Consider the following 16,786-nt stretch of genomic DNA (forward strand, 5'->3'; position numbering starts at 1 on the left):
TTTTTTGACCAATGATTTGACTATAAATTACTCTAATAATATATAATTATATGACATAGATTCATATCCATTGTATTCCTACTCAAGGATATTTGCTTATGCTTATGATTTTGATCACATTAGTCACATTTTCATGAAGTAATTTGTGATCAAAGGCTTAATCAACCGAATTCTAATATGCCTCATATTGTTGGACGGAGGGAGTACTCGAATTTGCCAAAATATGGATATATTTATATCGAAAAGCGTCTAGATACATGTAATATTTCGTCACTTAATATGGTTAATATGGGACGGAGAGGGAAGAGGATAGCTAGCGCTGTGTACCATGTGGCATGTGTGGATAAAAACTGTGAAATTTGAATTTGAATCTGGAATACGATTTGTTTCTTAAAAAACGCCGTGTGTACACAACTAGTACTAGCCGACAGGAGCGGAGGAGCCGAGCGCCCAAGCTCCGAGCCTGGCCCCACCGTCCAACTGAACAAGTGGCCAACGCGCGTCGTCTCCGGGCACGCTTTCCCCTCTTCCTCTTCCAAGCTTACCCCGCCTCCTGTGTCTTCCCCCCACCTACTCAAGACGCTGGTCCCCTTCTAGATTCTAGAACCTCCTAGAGGCGAACGGGAGAGCCCGTGGGCGGCGGAAGGGCATGGCGATGGCGACGCAGACGGGGTTCGCCGCCTCAAAGGTCCTTATCCTCGTCGGCGCAGGTCGTAATCCTCCCCCTCCCCACCCCGCGAATCTATCGATTTTGGGTCCGACCTCCTCGAAATTCGAATTGGCTGCTAGTTTGGATCCTGGAATGTTAACTTTGTGTCACGGCAGGTCTGACGGGGTCGATCGTCCTGCGGAATGGCCGCTTGTCGGATGTGCTGGCGGAGCTCCAGGTCTGTAGATTTTTCAATACCTTGTTAGTTACCTTAGCCTTGTATCTGAGGACAACAAATGATTATGTAGCAACTTTACAATACGCTCATACTCCCTCCATTTCATAAAGGTTGGTTTCGGTAAGACAAGACTTTCACCATGAATTACTAAATTAATATGTGTTTTTTCATACATGAAATTTATACCAATAGATTGGTCTTCAAAATTTCTTGCTAATAATTGTGGTTTCATATCATATAAATTATATTAATTAAGTTATCATTGGTCAAGACTAGTCTTAACGAAACCAAATACGCTAACCTTTGTGAACAAGAGGGAGTACTTAATAGGAGCGTTGCCGCTGCCCATGTGAATTAGCGTATGATTATAAATCTGCACATACGACTCCCAGCTACTTGAGTCCATTGCTTACCTTCATTTGTATCAATTAGAATTAGATGTAGGATGACACACATGGAGCATTGTATAGTGGCATTGTGCTTCTACCTTATGAAATGTATAAAGCAAAGCGTTTGATGATTTCATTAATTGGCACTCCAAATCATGCAACTTATTGCCCAATTGTTTCGTAGTGTTTGCTTTTAGACAATATTTCCATGTTTCACTCATAGTAAGCTATGTCGATCTTCAATATCATAGAGGAGTAATGTTGTGTTTTTCTTTTTTAGGAGCTCATGAAAGGCGTGAATCTAGGAGAAGGTTCGAGTCCTTATGACATTGCCCTTATCCAAGCACAGGTATGCAGTTGCTTATATATATCTTAGCATCAGAATTCTATGGAAATTACAGAAGCATCCTTTAGTAAGATAATTCTAACAATATTGTTTCTATTTTCCATTTGGTGCTTTTTGATACTAGATTCGGAATTTAGCCCAAGAAGTCAGAGATTTAACTTTATCAAGGCCCATTACCATATTGAGTGGAAAATCTGACTCAGGAGGTATGTACCTGTATCTGTATGATTGTCGCTTCATTCTGTTTTCAGCATTCACTTTCTTAGTAAGCTACGCAAAACAAAATAATCCATACTCTCTATAAGATTTACAGATTTACCTCTACTATCCATGAATGCTCAAAAAAGTTCAGATAAATAGTTACTTAAGCATGTATCTCCTACAGTATCTGCAGCTGAAGGAGGCTGTAGTTACTTTTTCCAAAACTCATGAAATATTTGGATCTCTAATTTGATATGAACTGATTCATGATTTTGAAGTGCTTCAAAACTGAAAAACGTTTCAATTGGTCACATATAGCAGTTTAATATCAGTGGGACAATAATGCTGGTAAATTCAGTATTTTCCCACAACAATTGTGAACCTGCGGGCAAGAGCTACTTACCCCTTTTATTTGACTGTATTTATTGCTGATTCTTGTATCATTTCTTTACCTACATATGCATTTGTTTTCAGGCAGTTTTTCATCCTACATACTGCCAGCAGCTGCTGTTGGAGCATTAGGGTATGGCTATATGTGGATCAAGGTAAGATATAAAAAATATGCAAAACAAGGTGCATGAATTATTTCCAAACTTTCTATGTGCAAATTTTGACCCATGGTCGCGATCATTTTCCTAGCCTTCTTTCTCTACAAGTTCCATATTTCTTATAAAATTTATAGCTTTCTATAGAATCGGTAACTGGTACATTTACATTCCTTGTTGATATTTGCTCTTCTGGCTTGTTCTTGCAATCAATTCAGAAATCTCTCGGGAAGTATGCTTCTTATTTGTGGATCCAACTGTAAATATAGATAACTGGTGCATTCTCATAAACTAGTAGATGCCCCTCGCATGGCTGCAGGAATTCAGTGGCATGATTTATTTGAATCAATGAACAATGAAATAAATGAAAACATTTGGACCATTAGTTTGTTGAAACATGCAGTAGCCAGTAGTGGATATGAATGGTAATGCGACGAACTTACCAGCGGTAACTTTGTGCGGCTACTTTGACGATGCGAATGGGTGTCAAACGTTTGATGAACTTCTGTCCTGCTTACCAAACTTGTATATTCAGAAGGTAACTATATATTGACCGAAGAGAATTTCAGAGAAGTAAACAACTGTATAGATAGAATCAAATTCAAATGTGTGCCAGTCTTTCCAAACTTATGAATCAAAGCAATAGTCACATGAGCCACATCCAGGGGTGAATTAAATAACGGAATTTGAAGAACTAAATAATACAGATTTTAGATGGATGGTTTAGTCAAGTAGGACATAAGTGTAAAAAAATTACATTGAATAGCATATAAATTGGTAAACAAAAATTCTAAAGAAGGCAGTCCCAGCTACTAACTATATAATGACTTCTTGGTACTTATACCTGCAATGAAAATAGTAATCAGTGAGAAAATATACTTACTCCGATCCATAAAAAATGTCGTCCATTTTGTAGTAAGTTAGTACAAAATTTGTACTAAGTGGGCGACACTTTTTATGGATCAGAGGGAGTAGTAAACTCCCTAGAAAGAAACATCTGAGAGAGATTCAGATTCAAGTGTTACCTGTGTAAGGAAATATGCAACTTGTATTTCCAGGAGGCCAAAGGCCAGTATATATACAGGTACAGGTGTGGCAAATATGCAGAAAACCCCTTATACAATGGGGATATAACATGGCTATACAACTACAACTAACACCCCCCCTCAAACTCATGGTGGATCAACAACACTGAGTTTGGAGAGATAGAAGCCATGCTGCGCTCTAGTCTGGGCCTTCGTGAAGAAATCTGCTAGCTGGAGCTCAGAAGGCACAAACTGGAGAGCAACAACCTGATCGTGTACACAAGAGCGCATGAAAGAAGCATCCACACCAAAATGCTTGGTAAGCTCATGCTTCACTGGATCACGCGCAATGCTGATGGCACATGTATTGTCTGACAAAAGAGGAGTAGGTGTAGTAACAGAAACACCAAAATCCTCAAGTAACCACCGAAGCCAAGTCACCTCAGCCGTCAAAAGCGCCATAGCACGCAACTCTGCCTCCGCACTCGAACGAGAGACTGCAACCTGTTTCTTCGTCTTCCAAGCAATAAGAGAACCACCTAGAAAAACACAATAAGCAGACAAGGACCGGCGATCCAAAGGATCACTAGCCCAGGTAGCATCTGAGTATGCCCGAAGCTGGAGCGAGCTGGAGCGTGGGAAGAAAAGACGGCGAGAGACAGTCCCATGAAGATAACGCCAAACTCGAAGGAGGTGGCTATAGTGAACATGAGTGGGAGAAGAAACAAACTGACTGAGAACATGAACCGGATAAGAAATATCTGGACGAGTGACAGCTAGATATACCAAACTCCCAACAAGATGACGATAGCGAGTCGGATCAGAAAGAGGCTCACCGTCAGAAGCACGAAGATGAACATTGAGCTCCATCGGAGTCTCAACAGTGCGCTCATCAGTAAGAGCAGCACGAGCAAGAAGATCCTGAATGTACTTCTCCTGAGAAATAAAGAAGCCATCAGAGGTGGAAGAGACCTCAATCCCAAGAAAATATCGAAGGGGACCAAGATCAGACATAAGGAACTGCTCACTAAGACGTGCCTTACCAAAGGCAATATACTCAAGGTCATCCCAGTGATGATCATATCATCAACATAGAGGAGAAGGAGAGTCTGACCTCGAGGAGAAAGGTGGACGAAGAGGGCAGGATCATGTGCACTGGCAGAAAAACCAGCAGCAGTGATCACGGAGGCAAAGCGCTCAAACCAGGCACGAGGGGCCTGCTTGAGGCCATAGAGCGAGCGAAGAAGACGACAAATCATGCCGTCAGGAACAGAATACCCAGGAGGTGGCTGCATGTAGACCTCCTCACGCAACTCACCATTAAGAAAGGCATTCTTGACATCGAGCTGGGAAATAGACCAGTGACGAACAGAGGCCACGGCAAGAAGAGTGCGAACAGTGGTCATATGAGCCATAGGAGCAAAGGTCTCATCATAATCACGACCATGCTCCTGCTGAAAACCACGAGCCACAAGATGCGCCTTATAGCGCTCAAGAGTACCATCAGAGCGAGTCTTAACCTTGTAGACCCACTTGCAAGTGATAGGACGAACACGGGGAGGAGGAGAAACAATATCCCACGTGCCAGTGCGCTCAAGGGCAGCAATCTCCTCGGCCATCGCATGCTGCCATTCAGGATGAACAATAGCATCACGATAAGAGGATGGCTCAAGAGGAGCAGTGCCAGCAAAACCATAACGATCAATTGCAGGAAGCGGACGAGTGCGAAGGCCATATGAAGGAACGGGAGGCTGCACAGTGGAAGACGAGGCCTCACCTGAAGGACCAGGCACATCTGAACTCTGAATAGGGGAAGATAACTGAACAGGGGAAGCCGGAGTAATCGGAAGTCGAGAACGACGGGTGTAGTAAAAAGGATAGGAAGGCACAGGTGGAACCAAGTTAGCTGGAGCATCAGGAGAATGTTGTGGCTGATCGGGAGAATCTGGTGTATGGGGAGGAGACGCTGAGGGTGAAGTCTCAAAGGAAGGATGTGAAGACACAGTGGGACGATCAGATAATCGACTAGCTGGTATAGATATATCGGCTGGTATAGATGTATCGGGAAGAATCAGGAAGGAGAGAGATTCTACAGGGGTAACCTCGGGAGAAGATGGGCGAGGATAGAAAGGACGAGACTCATCAAAAGTCACATCCCGAGAAATCCGTATCCGACGAGCATTCGGATCCCAGCACCGATAGCCCTTGTGCTCATCATCATATCCGAGGAAGACACACTCAACAGACTGAGCGGTCAGCTTGGTATGCTTGTGATCAGCTAGAAGAACGTAGCAAACGCAGCCAAATGACCGAAGCTTAGAGTAGTCAGGAGAGTGATCCCAGAGACGCTCAAGAGGAATGCCCCCTTTTAGAGCAAAGGATGGCTGGATGTTGATAAGATAGGCAGCAGTAGATACCGCCTCGGCCCAAAAGTGAGGAGGAAGGGAGGCAGCGATCATCAAGGCGCGAGCCGTCTCAAGAAGATGACGATGCTTGCGCTCAGCAACACCATTCTGAGCATGAGCACCAGGACAAGAGAACTGAGCAAGCGTGCCCTGCTCAGCAAGGAATCCGCGCAGGGAACGGGAGGTATACTCACCAGCAGAATCTGCACGAAAGACACGAATAGGAGTCTGGAACTGGGTGTGAACCATGGCAGCAAACTTCTGATATATAGATAAAACCTCACTACGAGAAGACATAAAGTATATCCATGTGTAGCGTGAAAAATCATCTATAAAAAGAACATAGTAACGATGACCCCCTTTCGAAACAAAGGGAGCCTGACTCCAAACATGACTCCAAACATCTGAGTGAACAAGATCAAAAGGACGCTTAGACACTGACTCACTATGAGGATATGGTAACTGAATCTGTTTACCGAGTTTACAACCCTGACAATCTAATGACACGTCTCCTGAGACAGACCCCAGAAGACCTCGACGAACTGAAGACGACAAACGAGAACCACATAGATGACCAAGACGATGGTGCCACTGCTGAAAAGAGCTAGTAGACAGAACAACTGGAGCTGAAAGGCTGGCGACAGGGGCAGCGGAAGGAGAACGAAGCCAGTCAAGCTCCCAGAGGCCTTGAGAGTCACGGCACCGGGGGCCAGCTCCAACCAGAGCGCTCGTGCGACGATCCTGACTGCGGAGGAGGCGGTCTCTCAGTGCCAGAGGACTCAGTAGCAGAACCTGCAGAACCTGCTGAGGGAGAACCAGTAGCAGCAAGCATAAGATGAAGACGTGCAATCTCCTGCTCAATGGATGACAAGGTGGAGGATGTCGATGCAGAGGTCGAAGTAGACGATCCGGTGCCTGAAGACGAAGAGCCACGAGCAAGATCTTGCTTCCGCCTGAAGCAGGAAGAATAACTATGACCGTCCTTCTCGCAATAGGTGCAATGAGGACGACCACCACCAGATGGAGGGCGAGATCCACCCCCCGGAGTAGGCAGCAGGGGAGCCGAGGCAATGGAACGAGGTGTAGTAGGTGTAGCGGGCGGTCGAGCAGTGAGGACGGTGGGAATCTCCAGTAAACCAGCACCACGCAGACGAGTCTCCTCAGCACGAAGCTCGGTGAGTGCCTCCAGTAGAGTGACACGAGGGACCCGTGCGAAGAGCTGAGCACGCCGCGGCTTGAACTCCTTTCGGAGCCGCGACAAAAACTCGTAAAGGTGGTGGAACTCCCTGTCAGCATGAGTAGTCTGACAGCATGCACATGTGCCACAACCAGTGGAGCGAAGAGAATCAAGCTGTCTCCAAATAGCCGAACTCCGAGTGTAGAACTCATCGATGGTAGCATCACCCTGTCGAAGTTCGTGCTCCTGACAGACCACGGAGAGGTACATAGCGTCACCAGAGGGCTGATAACGCCGGCTCAGGTGAGTCCACATCTGAAACGCCGAGGAGAGGCTGACAATCTCGGAGGAGAATTGGGGCAGAACACTGGCAACAAGAACAGCCGAGGCACGGGCATCTGCATCCATCCAGTGTGCGTAGGCAGCAAGCGCAACACGAAAATCGTCAAGTGCAACCTTGTAGTCAGAGAGCCGCTGCTCATAGGCAACAACAGCAGCATCATCGGCCTTCTTGGCAGCAGCAACAGTATCTTGGGCAGCCGTCGATCAACAGTCGGAGGTACAGGCGGAGAAGGCTCAACAGGCTGAACAGGAGACGGCGGGCATGGTACCTCGCCTGAAAGAGCGCCCCAAAGTCCAAGACCATGCATGTGGGCGACGAAGTCGGTGTAGTTGACCCCATCAAAAATCACCAGACAGCGAGGTATAGCGACATAGCCAGAAGAAGATGACATTGTAACTGCTCTGTTCAAAGAAACAGAGGGCTGGCCCCGATCAAAGGGACAGCGGCCTGGGAGGACCGGTGAGGCGGCGGCCGACGGAGGTGCGGCAAGGCAGCAGCGGCGGACGGAGATCCGGAGCAGGCTGCAGTGGCACCGGCGGACAGCAGCGATTGCTGGTGGAGGGAGAGAGAGATGCAGCCTGTGCGTGGAGACGAGCAGAAAGCTGCAGCCTGGAATCGATCAGATCGACAGGGGAGAGATCGATATGGATCGACTGGAGAGATCGATCTGCAAAAAAAACGATTCGATTTGCACGAGTTGCACGTGCGGCGGAGAATTAAAACCCTAGGCTCTGATACCATGTAAGGAAATATGCAACTTTTATTTCCAGGAGGCCAAAGGCCAGTATATATACAGGTACATGTGTGGCAAATATGCAGAAAACCCCTTATACAATGGGGATATAACATGGCTACACAACTACAACTCTAACAACCTGTTCTATGGTCCAAACAGTTTGTGTAGACGGCAGCACATTTACGTATCCTGCTGGTCAGCCAGCTGGACACTGACGTATCTTCTTCAGATGTTGGGCATGGTTCCGGATCAGATGGGCCTGAGCTCGTGATGGACATGGCAATACATCATGGCGCAGTATCCGCACAGGTCACCATGCTCTCTGGTTTCCTGGCCCTGGGCGTGTTTCTGCTGACTACGGGTGGCCTTGCACATGGATGTGCATGCCATGTCTGCATGGGGCTCTAACTGCCGTACTGGTAGCTGTCGCTGATTAGAGAGGAACAAAATCATGTGGGAAGCGAGCGGTGGCCCATGATTTTGTAGTCAACGAGAGTGGAGATTATAAGCAACCATGGGAGTCAGTTTTGCTGTCAGTTTCAGAACACAAAGAGAAGTGGTGCCTTTGGCTGGGGAATTACATGAAGGAAATAAACCTTCTCATCAAAAAGAATAATGACGTGAATGGCTGAGAGTTGAGGAAAAATAGGTAGTGGACTATTTAGTAATAGAGGGTTAATAATATTCTTATTCTGTAAAATAATTTAAATATGGGGATAGGACATCCTATGAAGAGTTTCAAATGGACTGATTCTTGGATTCACTAGGATTTGGGTAAAATCCTCAGATCTTTCTTGTTATGCTAGTGATGGCTCCAGGTTGTTATTTTTAAATATGAAACTTGCTATGTAGACCGCACAATTGCACATATAAATTATCCGTGCAAACTTTCATCAATCGTGCTTTTGCTTTCTTATATGTTAATAACCTTTTGCAGGGATGGTCCTTGTCAGACGTTATGTTTGTCACGAAACGCAACATGGCCAGTGCTGTCGAGAGCATGTCGAAGCAATTGGAGCAAGTTTCATCAGCACTAGCAGTATGCTTTACACGATATTATTTCATATTCATTGTTATCTGTCCTCTCATATTTACTGACTTATGACCTTGCATTTCAACTAATATCAGGCAACAAAAAAACATCTAACTCAGCGGCTTCAGAATTTGGATGGGAAAATGGATGAACAAGTCGAGATCTCCAAACATATTCGAAATGAGGTCTGTTCATCTGCCCTGGTGTTACTCTATTAGTGCTGGACAGTTATATGATGACATGTTAAATGATTCACACATCAGACCTTCTAAAGTTTGTTCTTTGCAGAGCAGCAATTGCTGTGTCATTCTATTTTGTACATCGCCTGATCAACACCTCCAGATATTTATGTATCTGACGATGAGTAGCACAAAACTACTGTACGCTATACCACATCCGCGTAGCGCATAAGATATTTGATTATGTTTAAATGTAACTTTTTGGTAACTATTGCTAGTCTTTAACTTTCATGCATGGAACAGATATATTTTACAGTTCTTTTTTTTGTTCATTTTCTCCTGTAAGAGCACCTAAGACATTCTCTTGTCTGGTGCAACACTTGAAATGGCTTTTAATGGGAATTAGATGTAGGATGACACACATGGATGTCCTGGCTCTAGTTATAATCATAACTGCGGTGTATTCCATGTACTTTTTTGTCCATGCACCACAAAATATAATCACATCGCCCAGGATACATGCAAGCAGCCAAGCACATGCATAATTAATGAGCAACACATTTTTTTTCTTGTCATTTAAATGGTCTATGAAGACTATGATTATGTTTACATATACTCCCTCCGATCCATAATAAGTGTCGGGAATTTAGTACTCCCTCCGTCCCATATTAAGTGACTCAAATGTGTCTAAATATGTATGTAAAGTGCATCTAGATACATGTAGTATTTTGTCACTTAATATGGGACGGAGGGAGTACAAAATTGTACTAACTTTGTGCTAATACCCGACACTTATTATGGATCTGAGGGAGTTGTTCTTTGGTAAGCTATTGGTAGTCTTTGACTTTCATGCATGGAGCAGATATGTTTTACAGCCTTTTTTCTCTTCCTTTCTTCTGTAAGAACACTGAAAACATGCTCTGTTCTTTACATTGTTACCAAGACTGTTCTGGTCATTTGTTTAGTATAATGTAGCAATGTACATACTGCATACTTGGGATACTAGGAAATAAAATTGCAATTCTTCTCTGTTATGCACAGGTCAACGATGTTAAAACTGACCTGTCTCAAATTGGCTTTGACGTTGAAGCAATTCAACAGATGGTAGCCGGATTGGTGAGTTTGAGCATTCTGTAACCGTTGTACATCTTTGTCCAAAATCCCTAACTTCGTTTCTTAAACCATTATCAGGAAGAGAAGATATATTTACTTGACAATAAACAGGTAACTAAACATACTCATGAGTACCCATGGCATGCTCAAATTTTGGTTGTCCTAACTTCTCATGTGTAATGACAGGACGCGGCTAATGCTGGTATATGGTACCTCTGCAAAATGGCAGGAGGCATAAAAGAGGGAATAAATGCGAAGTTTTTTCAGGTAAGCAGATCATTTATACATTGGTTGTGACTTGTGAGTGTGTACACTATCCTGTTTAATGCCTATTCATTTAGGCGATCATATCATGTAGATTTAGCTATCTTTTGCAATGATCCATATTTGATCTTAACATGTATATTTAGCTATCTTTGTGATGATCCATCTCTATCATTTGTTCCAGGAAGCGGATGAAAAACTCAAGCTTCTAGACCAGGCTCAAACTGAAAAGAAGTCGGTGAAGGTAATGCCCCTTTTTATCAGATGGATGTCCTCCCTTGCAGATGATTTCAGTTTATTGACGCTAAATCTTCTATTCCGTGCATACTATTAGGGACTCGAGTTATTTCTAGAGAGCAACGAGGAACTAAAGGCAATTGACTCGAAGCCAAATACAGTCACACAGAACGACTCCAAGAAAACCATGACAACGTTTGATGTGCCCGTAAAGAGCGCCGCGGTGCACAGGTCAAACAGATTTTCATTCCGGAAGGAAGGCCTCGCACTGTGATCGCAACATACCTGCCAGTGCCAGCATGTGATGTACATTGCATTCTTGATTGCTTTGTTTTGATAGTAAATATAGAAGAATAACCTGCTTCCGGAGTGATGGTTTTCCAGGATAGACAGGCGTGGGCATTGCTCTGTCGAAGTCAACTTGTATTTGATTCGTTTCATGTTTTGATTTGATGTTGTCCGCCCATAATTAAGCAAGTGGTGCGGATGAATAAATATACCGCGTTTTACTTGTCGAATTGGGATCGGGCGGAAGGCGCTCCGCATATTCATCGTTTTTGTTGTCGGCAGAGGAGCGGCGAGTACAGACGAACTGCAAATCCCGGTAGGTGCTCACCTCTGGCTCTGAGGCTATGAAGGAAGAAATTCCGAGTTCTGACGATGCACCTCGCGGGGCTGGTAATCGCAGGGATATATATGCAACTGTGTGCTCGACTATGGCAAGGCACTTTTCGCATTTGGCAGCTTGGTTGCCTTGGTTACAACGGGCCGGGAGAAGTGATGAGAAGCGACGGCCCGCCCAAAACCGACAGATGAGATCAGGTAAGGCTCTCTGCCCCCGATTTGCTGCGAGTTTGCGACCTCAATCCGAACTCGATCGCCCGCCGGCCGCCGCCCGTGCACAGTTTGATCGTCCGTTCGGTCACGCGCCGCTTCTGCTCAACCCTAGCGCGGCGCCCTTTTTGCTCAACCCTAGCGTGCCTGCCTCCAGCTCATGCCGCGCGCCGCCCGCTCGCTCCCCGCTGCGCCCCAAGTCTGAACTCGCGATGTGATTCTTGCTACATTTCTCAATTGATTTTCGTCATTCAAGCAAACATCACGGTAGGATTGAGAGCACTTGCGCCAGAGCATTATGGCATGCCAACGAGGAACAATACTATCTGAACACGTGATATACTGGAACATACGTGGATTTAGCATTTACGTCAGTTTATAAGAGCTCATCTAGAAATCACATGATATGTACTGGCACAAATCTAGTTGGCATTAGTTATATAAGTTACAAACTGTGTCTCATGTACATCAGGGATGTCCAGTATACACTTTTGGTAAACTCTAGGTATGAAAATACTTTCTTCGTGCATATATTAAGTACAATACTGTGTGAAATAAATATGCAAGCACAATTGACAAATCGTCTGTATCACGTCAGTAACTCACGGGGGAAGTCGACATCCATCCTACCCGGCATGTAAGATTGAGGTGAAGTTAAATTACTCCTGCTCCCCATTATCCGTGGATTTCAGCTTGTTACCTGTCATCCTTACTGCATGAGAGGACATCCCACACTAGTTTAGTCATGAGTGTTTACTTTAGAATAGAAACAGTGGTGCTTTAGATAGAATAGCATCATGATAAATGTTAAAGCTACACAACATGGCTTGCAGTGAATTATAGCTGTTATTACTTTTGAGCTCTTGTAGCTAGGCGTTATTTCGCTTTTGAAGTATTTAGCTTTTCCTTATGAGTAGTTAACTATCTGGTGAATCGAGATATATGATTAGATTCCATGGCATTGTTCTACCAGCTGAAAATGGAGACATGTAGCAGAAACGTGTACTTACGGGATCTCTACATGCTGGAAGTCTTCCTCACTTGACCTGATGATAACCTCGCGTCCTGCCCGGTGGAGTAAGTAGCACAATACTTGGCACAACTTAGGCATCGCTATCACTTTCAGCTTCCTAAGTTCCTTCAGGTGCTGCAATCCTTCTGGTAGTGCTTTCAGCTTGGTGCACTTGCACAAAGTTAATATTCTGAGCTTTGGCATGGCCCCATCCTCCAATACCCACTGTTCAACATCAAGATCGTGGAGTACCAAATTGTACAGATTTGGAAACCCACCAGAAGGGCAGGTGATGGTTGCACCTGTATATGACCTAACCCCTATTTCTAATACATTCAGGAATGGAAGCCAGCTCCCAAGTGTTGGCATGGGATCTTCATCATTCAGCAAATTAGGACAACTAAATTTTAGCCGTCTCAAGTTGTGCGGAAGGAGAAGCAGATCAGGAAGATGTAGGTCATTGGGCACACCGAACTTGTCCTCGAATGACCCAACAATTTCCAGTTGTTTGACACTCTGGTAGTGCCTCCCAAAGCACCAGGAGGGGTTGCTTTCCATTCTTTCAATCGCTGCTTCCCATTGCTTTGGCATGTTGGATGCCAGTAATATGAAAAGAGATTTCAGGTTGCTTTGTATGGTAGTCTTCAGCATGGACCATGACTCGACCTTGTAGATATGGACGTGCTTCAGTGTCCAAATGCTCAAGAGAGCAATAGGGAGTGCTTCCACTGTGGCATCTCTTGCATCAAAAGTATGCAAATTTGTGAGATTACTGATGGAAGCAGGAAGTACATATGTGCCACCTTTCAAGCCAAGATACCTCAGATGTACCATCTTGCCAATATCTGTAGGAAGCTGCCATTTCCCTCTCATGCCATCGACGTAGAGCACCCGCAAATAATATAAGCCATGAAAAAAAAAGGCAGCATTCCATTCTAAGCGAGCTGCATTGAGGATCAGCAAGGAGTGCAGATTTGGTATAGCAATACCAACTTTTACGCAAACAGAGTCATAGAGAACCACTCTGTAAGCTCTCATTTCATTGGAATATGAGGTCTCCACGTCATTGCTGGAACTGCAGTCTTTGAAGAACCCTTCTCTTCGAGCACGCCCAATTCCCCAATCACGCAACACATCATGCACTTTTACGGTCTTGATGCACCTGGAGCTCCTCTTTTCAGTTAGGACCATGCAGCGTTGTGCCAGTTCTTCCACATACCTGAGTGCAGTTTCTGCAAGGGAGCATTCGCGCACATTTGGTATGAAACCTTCTGCAATCCATAACTTTGTAAGAAGGCCAACAGGGACTGCGTAGTCCTCTGGGAAGGATGTAATGTATAAAAAGCATGCTTTCATATTACTTGACAGATCATAGTAACTAAGGTCCAGTATGGCTTTGATGTCGCCTTCATTCTTCATTGCATCCCAATTTATGCTGGCAACCATTCTTCTCCACTCTGTGATTCTGAGATTCTTTGAAAGGAAACCTCCCAGGACTACAATTGCAAGAGGCAAGCCATTGCATTTTAATGCAAGTGCCTTGCCTATTTCTCTGAAACTATCCATATCATTTCTATCATGGACAACGTAGGGAGGAAATGCTTTTCTATTGAACAACTCTATACTTTCCTCGTCGTTGAGAAGCTTCAGATCCTGGATTATTTTTCTTGTGTTGGGATGATTGGACACTGCTGAATTGCGGGTTGTCACGACCATTCTGCTTCCATTTTTTACATCAGGAAAGGCGGCTTGGATCATATCCCAGTCTTCCATTCTCCAGACATCATCTAAAACTACCAGGTATGTTTTGTCCTTGAGAAAATTGTGGATCTTCTTTATAATTTCTGCCTCACTCATTTTACCTAGTTCTTCGGAGTTTTGAGTCCCCATGGTCCCTTTAACAATATCCTTTAGTGCACCATAGACTGTAAATTGCTGTGATATACATATCCATACACACGAATGGAAATGTTTTTTGGCGACAAGATTGTAGACCTTCCTGGCAACGGTTGATTTCCCTGCTCCTCCTGGACCAACAAGGGAGATGACAGTGAGATCCTTGTTCTCCGAGTCAAGCAGGTCATCCTTGATTTGGTTGATTTCAGTATGGAAGCCAATGACATCTAGCTCGTCCTCAAAATCTGGAAGTATCAGTCTCTTAGCCCGTAAACTTGCGTTCTCTTCCATGCTATATCTCATCTCATTCAGGCTAATACCAGCAATACTATACTTTGTGAATTCTTGGAAGATTGCATGAACCCTTGCTGTTACTCTATCAATCCTTTTTACGATGTTGTACAGATGCATGCAGTGGAAGGGGTAATGAGCACCCTTCGACATGGCACCCATGAAGGACCTTTTTATGTTGTTCTCCCTCGCCAAGATGTTTGCCATGTCGATAATAATCTCGATGCTGTAAGCTACATCCCTGACCTCTGACACCAGGTGGTTAGCCATTTCGCCCCTCTCCATCCTCGCATCTGTGTCTCTGAGGAAGCACTGCATGCGCCGAAGCTCAGATTTGAGGGTCTCCACCTTGGCAGGAACTTGGCGCAGAGAGGCAGCTTCTTGGATTACAGCGGCGCCTGCCCTTTGCAACACAGCAGCAACCACATGCTCGGCCATATCTCTTGATTTCTGTATTTGGTATCACAGGGTTAGGCAACTTAAAAGATGATCGCAATTGAGGTATGATCTAGTATATACTGAAGTAAAAAGCATGGGTCTGCCACTCTGCCTTGTTATCGTCCTGTTTCGATGCGAATCAATGCTTGAAAGAAAGTAATGAGATGAACCTAATTCCTTTTCCTGTTTACTCTGAGCAGAACTAGAAGCCCAAAGATGCAATCATGCAGCCGGACCGGGACAAATACCTGTGCTATCCGCCGAAGAGAACACTGGATTCTGGATCTGGAAGCTCGGTTGTCTCGAGAGGAATTCGTGTGGTTTGTTGTTATCCAGAATGCCAAAGTCAGTTCATGGACGTCGATGACTGTGAAGTGCTGTTTCAATACTCTGGGCTAGTGACGTTGACGCGGGGTCTTGTGACAGTGCTTCTTCTTTTGTTTTTCGAACGTGGACGGGTTCCTGAATCCTGACTAGGTGTTGCATTAAAAACAATATAATTAGAACAAACTTTTCATTAGTTTATCACGAAAGGGCAAGGCACTCAACGACCGGCCCGGATGGTTTCTGCAGTTTGTGGCACTACGCCACTACATGTATTGGCTCCTGGGCCACCATGTGAAGCACTGAAGCTTTTAAAAAAAAAACTTGTAGTCCACTTTGTTAAGACAATTGTTCAGGATTACAATCTGATTGGATGAGGAAACCGGGGTTGCATCAAAGCATACTGAAGAAACTATGCTTACCGCTTTCTTCGCACATACATGTGCTGCATGCTCACCGCTAAGGGTTTAGGAAGTTCACCCAAACTAAGCGAATATTTTCCTATTCTCCACAAAAAAAAAGCATTTTCCTATTAGAAGTTTCATTGTTTGGCTACGTAGAAAGTTTCACTGATTGACATGCTGATTACCTAGTTCTGAACAAACTGTATCAGCTTGGAGCCATACCTGTTTTTACCCGTGAGCGTGAGCCGGCAAACCCTATCTGTTTACAGAGGAGAGCACCATCAAGACAAGCAAAGGCTATCTGTTCAACATCTGCCACATCAGCCGTAAAAGCACTTAAATGGGATAATTTATCTGATTATTTTTATGAATTTCAGAGTTTAAATCCGACCACATACGACTTTAGGCGGTTCCGTGTCCAGAGACCCATGCACATTTGAGGGTGAAATCTCAAGATGGCAATGGGCCCTGAAATCCGAAAACCCGCGGGTTTTTATCCCATTAGGGGACGGGTTTGGGTCAAATTCAATCCTCGCGGGTTTGCTCATGGGTCCCAGTGGGTTTCACGGGTTCAAACCCGGTCCAGCACTTCCCGAACCCGGTACCCGTGAAACCCACAAAAACTCAGCTCATATTTTTATCCCAAATGTTATTGTTATATGTGAGAACTATATGATATTGTTATACGTGTGAAATGCGCCTAAATT

The 16,786-nt window shown here is 44.6% G+C and overlaps 2 protein-coding genes and 1 long non-coding RNA gene across 4 annotated transcripts; 2 read left to right on the forward strand and 1 right to left on the reverse strand.

The window, feature by feature from the left end:
- The first annotated feature begins 504 nt into the window (after positions 1–504).
- On the forward strand, positions 505–11,398 carry LOC100845945. The gene is made up of 12 exons (XM_003578265.3): positions 505–710; positions 826–887; positions 1,557–1,625; positions 1,747–1,828; positions 2,298–2,368; positions 8,992–9,093; positions 9,183–9,272; positions 10,308–10,382; positions 10,458–10,490; positions 10,566–10,646; positions 10,828–10,887; positions 10,978–11,398. Exons 1-12 carry the CDS (start codon positions 650–652, stop codon positions 11,152–11,154), a joined length of 963 nt encoding a protein of 320 aa, XP_003578313.1. The 5' UTR covers positions 505–649; the 3' UTR covers positions 11,155–11,398.
- Positions 11,399–12,121: 723 nt separating this feature from the next.
- LOC100846248 (probable disease resistance RPP8-like protein 2) lies at positions 12,122–15,736 on the reverse strand. Of its 2 annotated transcripts, XM_024463080.1 has the most exons (3): positions 15,600–15,736; positions 12,725–15,363; positions 12,122–12,426 (listed from the first exon to the last, which is right to left on the reverse strand). In XM_024463080.1, exons 2-3 carry the CDS (start codon positions 15,349–15,351, stop codon positions 12,411–12,413), a joined length of 2,643 nt encoding a protein of 880 aa, XP_024318848.1. In that variant the 5' UTR covers positions 15,352–15,363; positions 15,600–15,736; the 3' UTR covers positions 12,122–12,410. The 2 variants fall into 2 exon arrangements, with proteins under 2 accessions (XP_024318848.1, XP_014758353.1); XM_014902867.2 differs by lacking the exon at positions 12,122–12,426 and having other exon boundaries at positions 12,694–15,363.
- Positions 12,223–16,057, forward strand: LOC104584697. Its single transcript, XR_002966169.1, has 6 exons — positions 12,223–12,362; positions 12,688–12,791; positions 14,466–14,526; positions 15,028–15,171; positions 15,270–15,414; positions 15,552–16,057. It is a non-coding gene; the product is annotated as an uncharacterized LOC104584697 (long non-coding RNA).
- Positions 16,058–16,786: the final 729 nt, after the last annotated feature.

Source organism: Brachypodium distachyon, chromosome 4, assembly GCF_000005505.3.
Source record: "Brachypodium distachyon strain Bd21 chromosome 4, Brachypodium_distachyon_v3.0, whole genome shotgun sequence".
NCBI lineage: Eukaryota > Viridiplantae > Streptophyta > Magnoliopsida > Poales > Poaceae > Brachypodium > Brachypodium distachyon.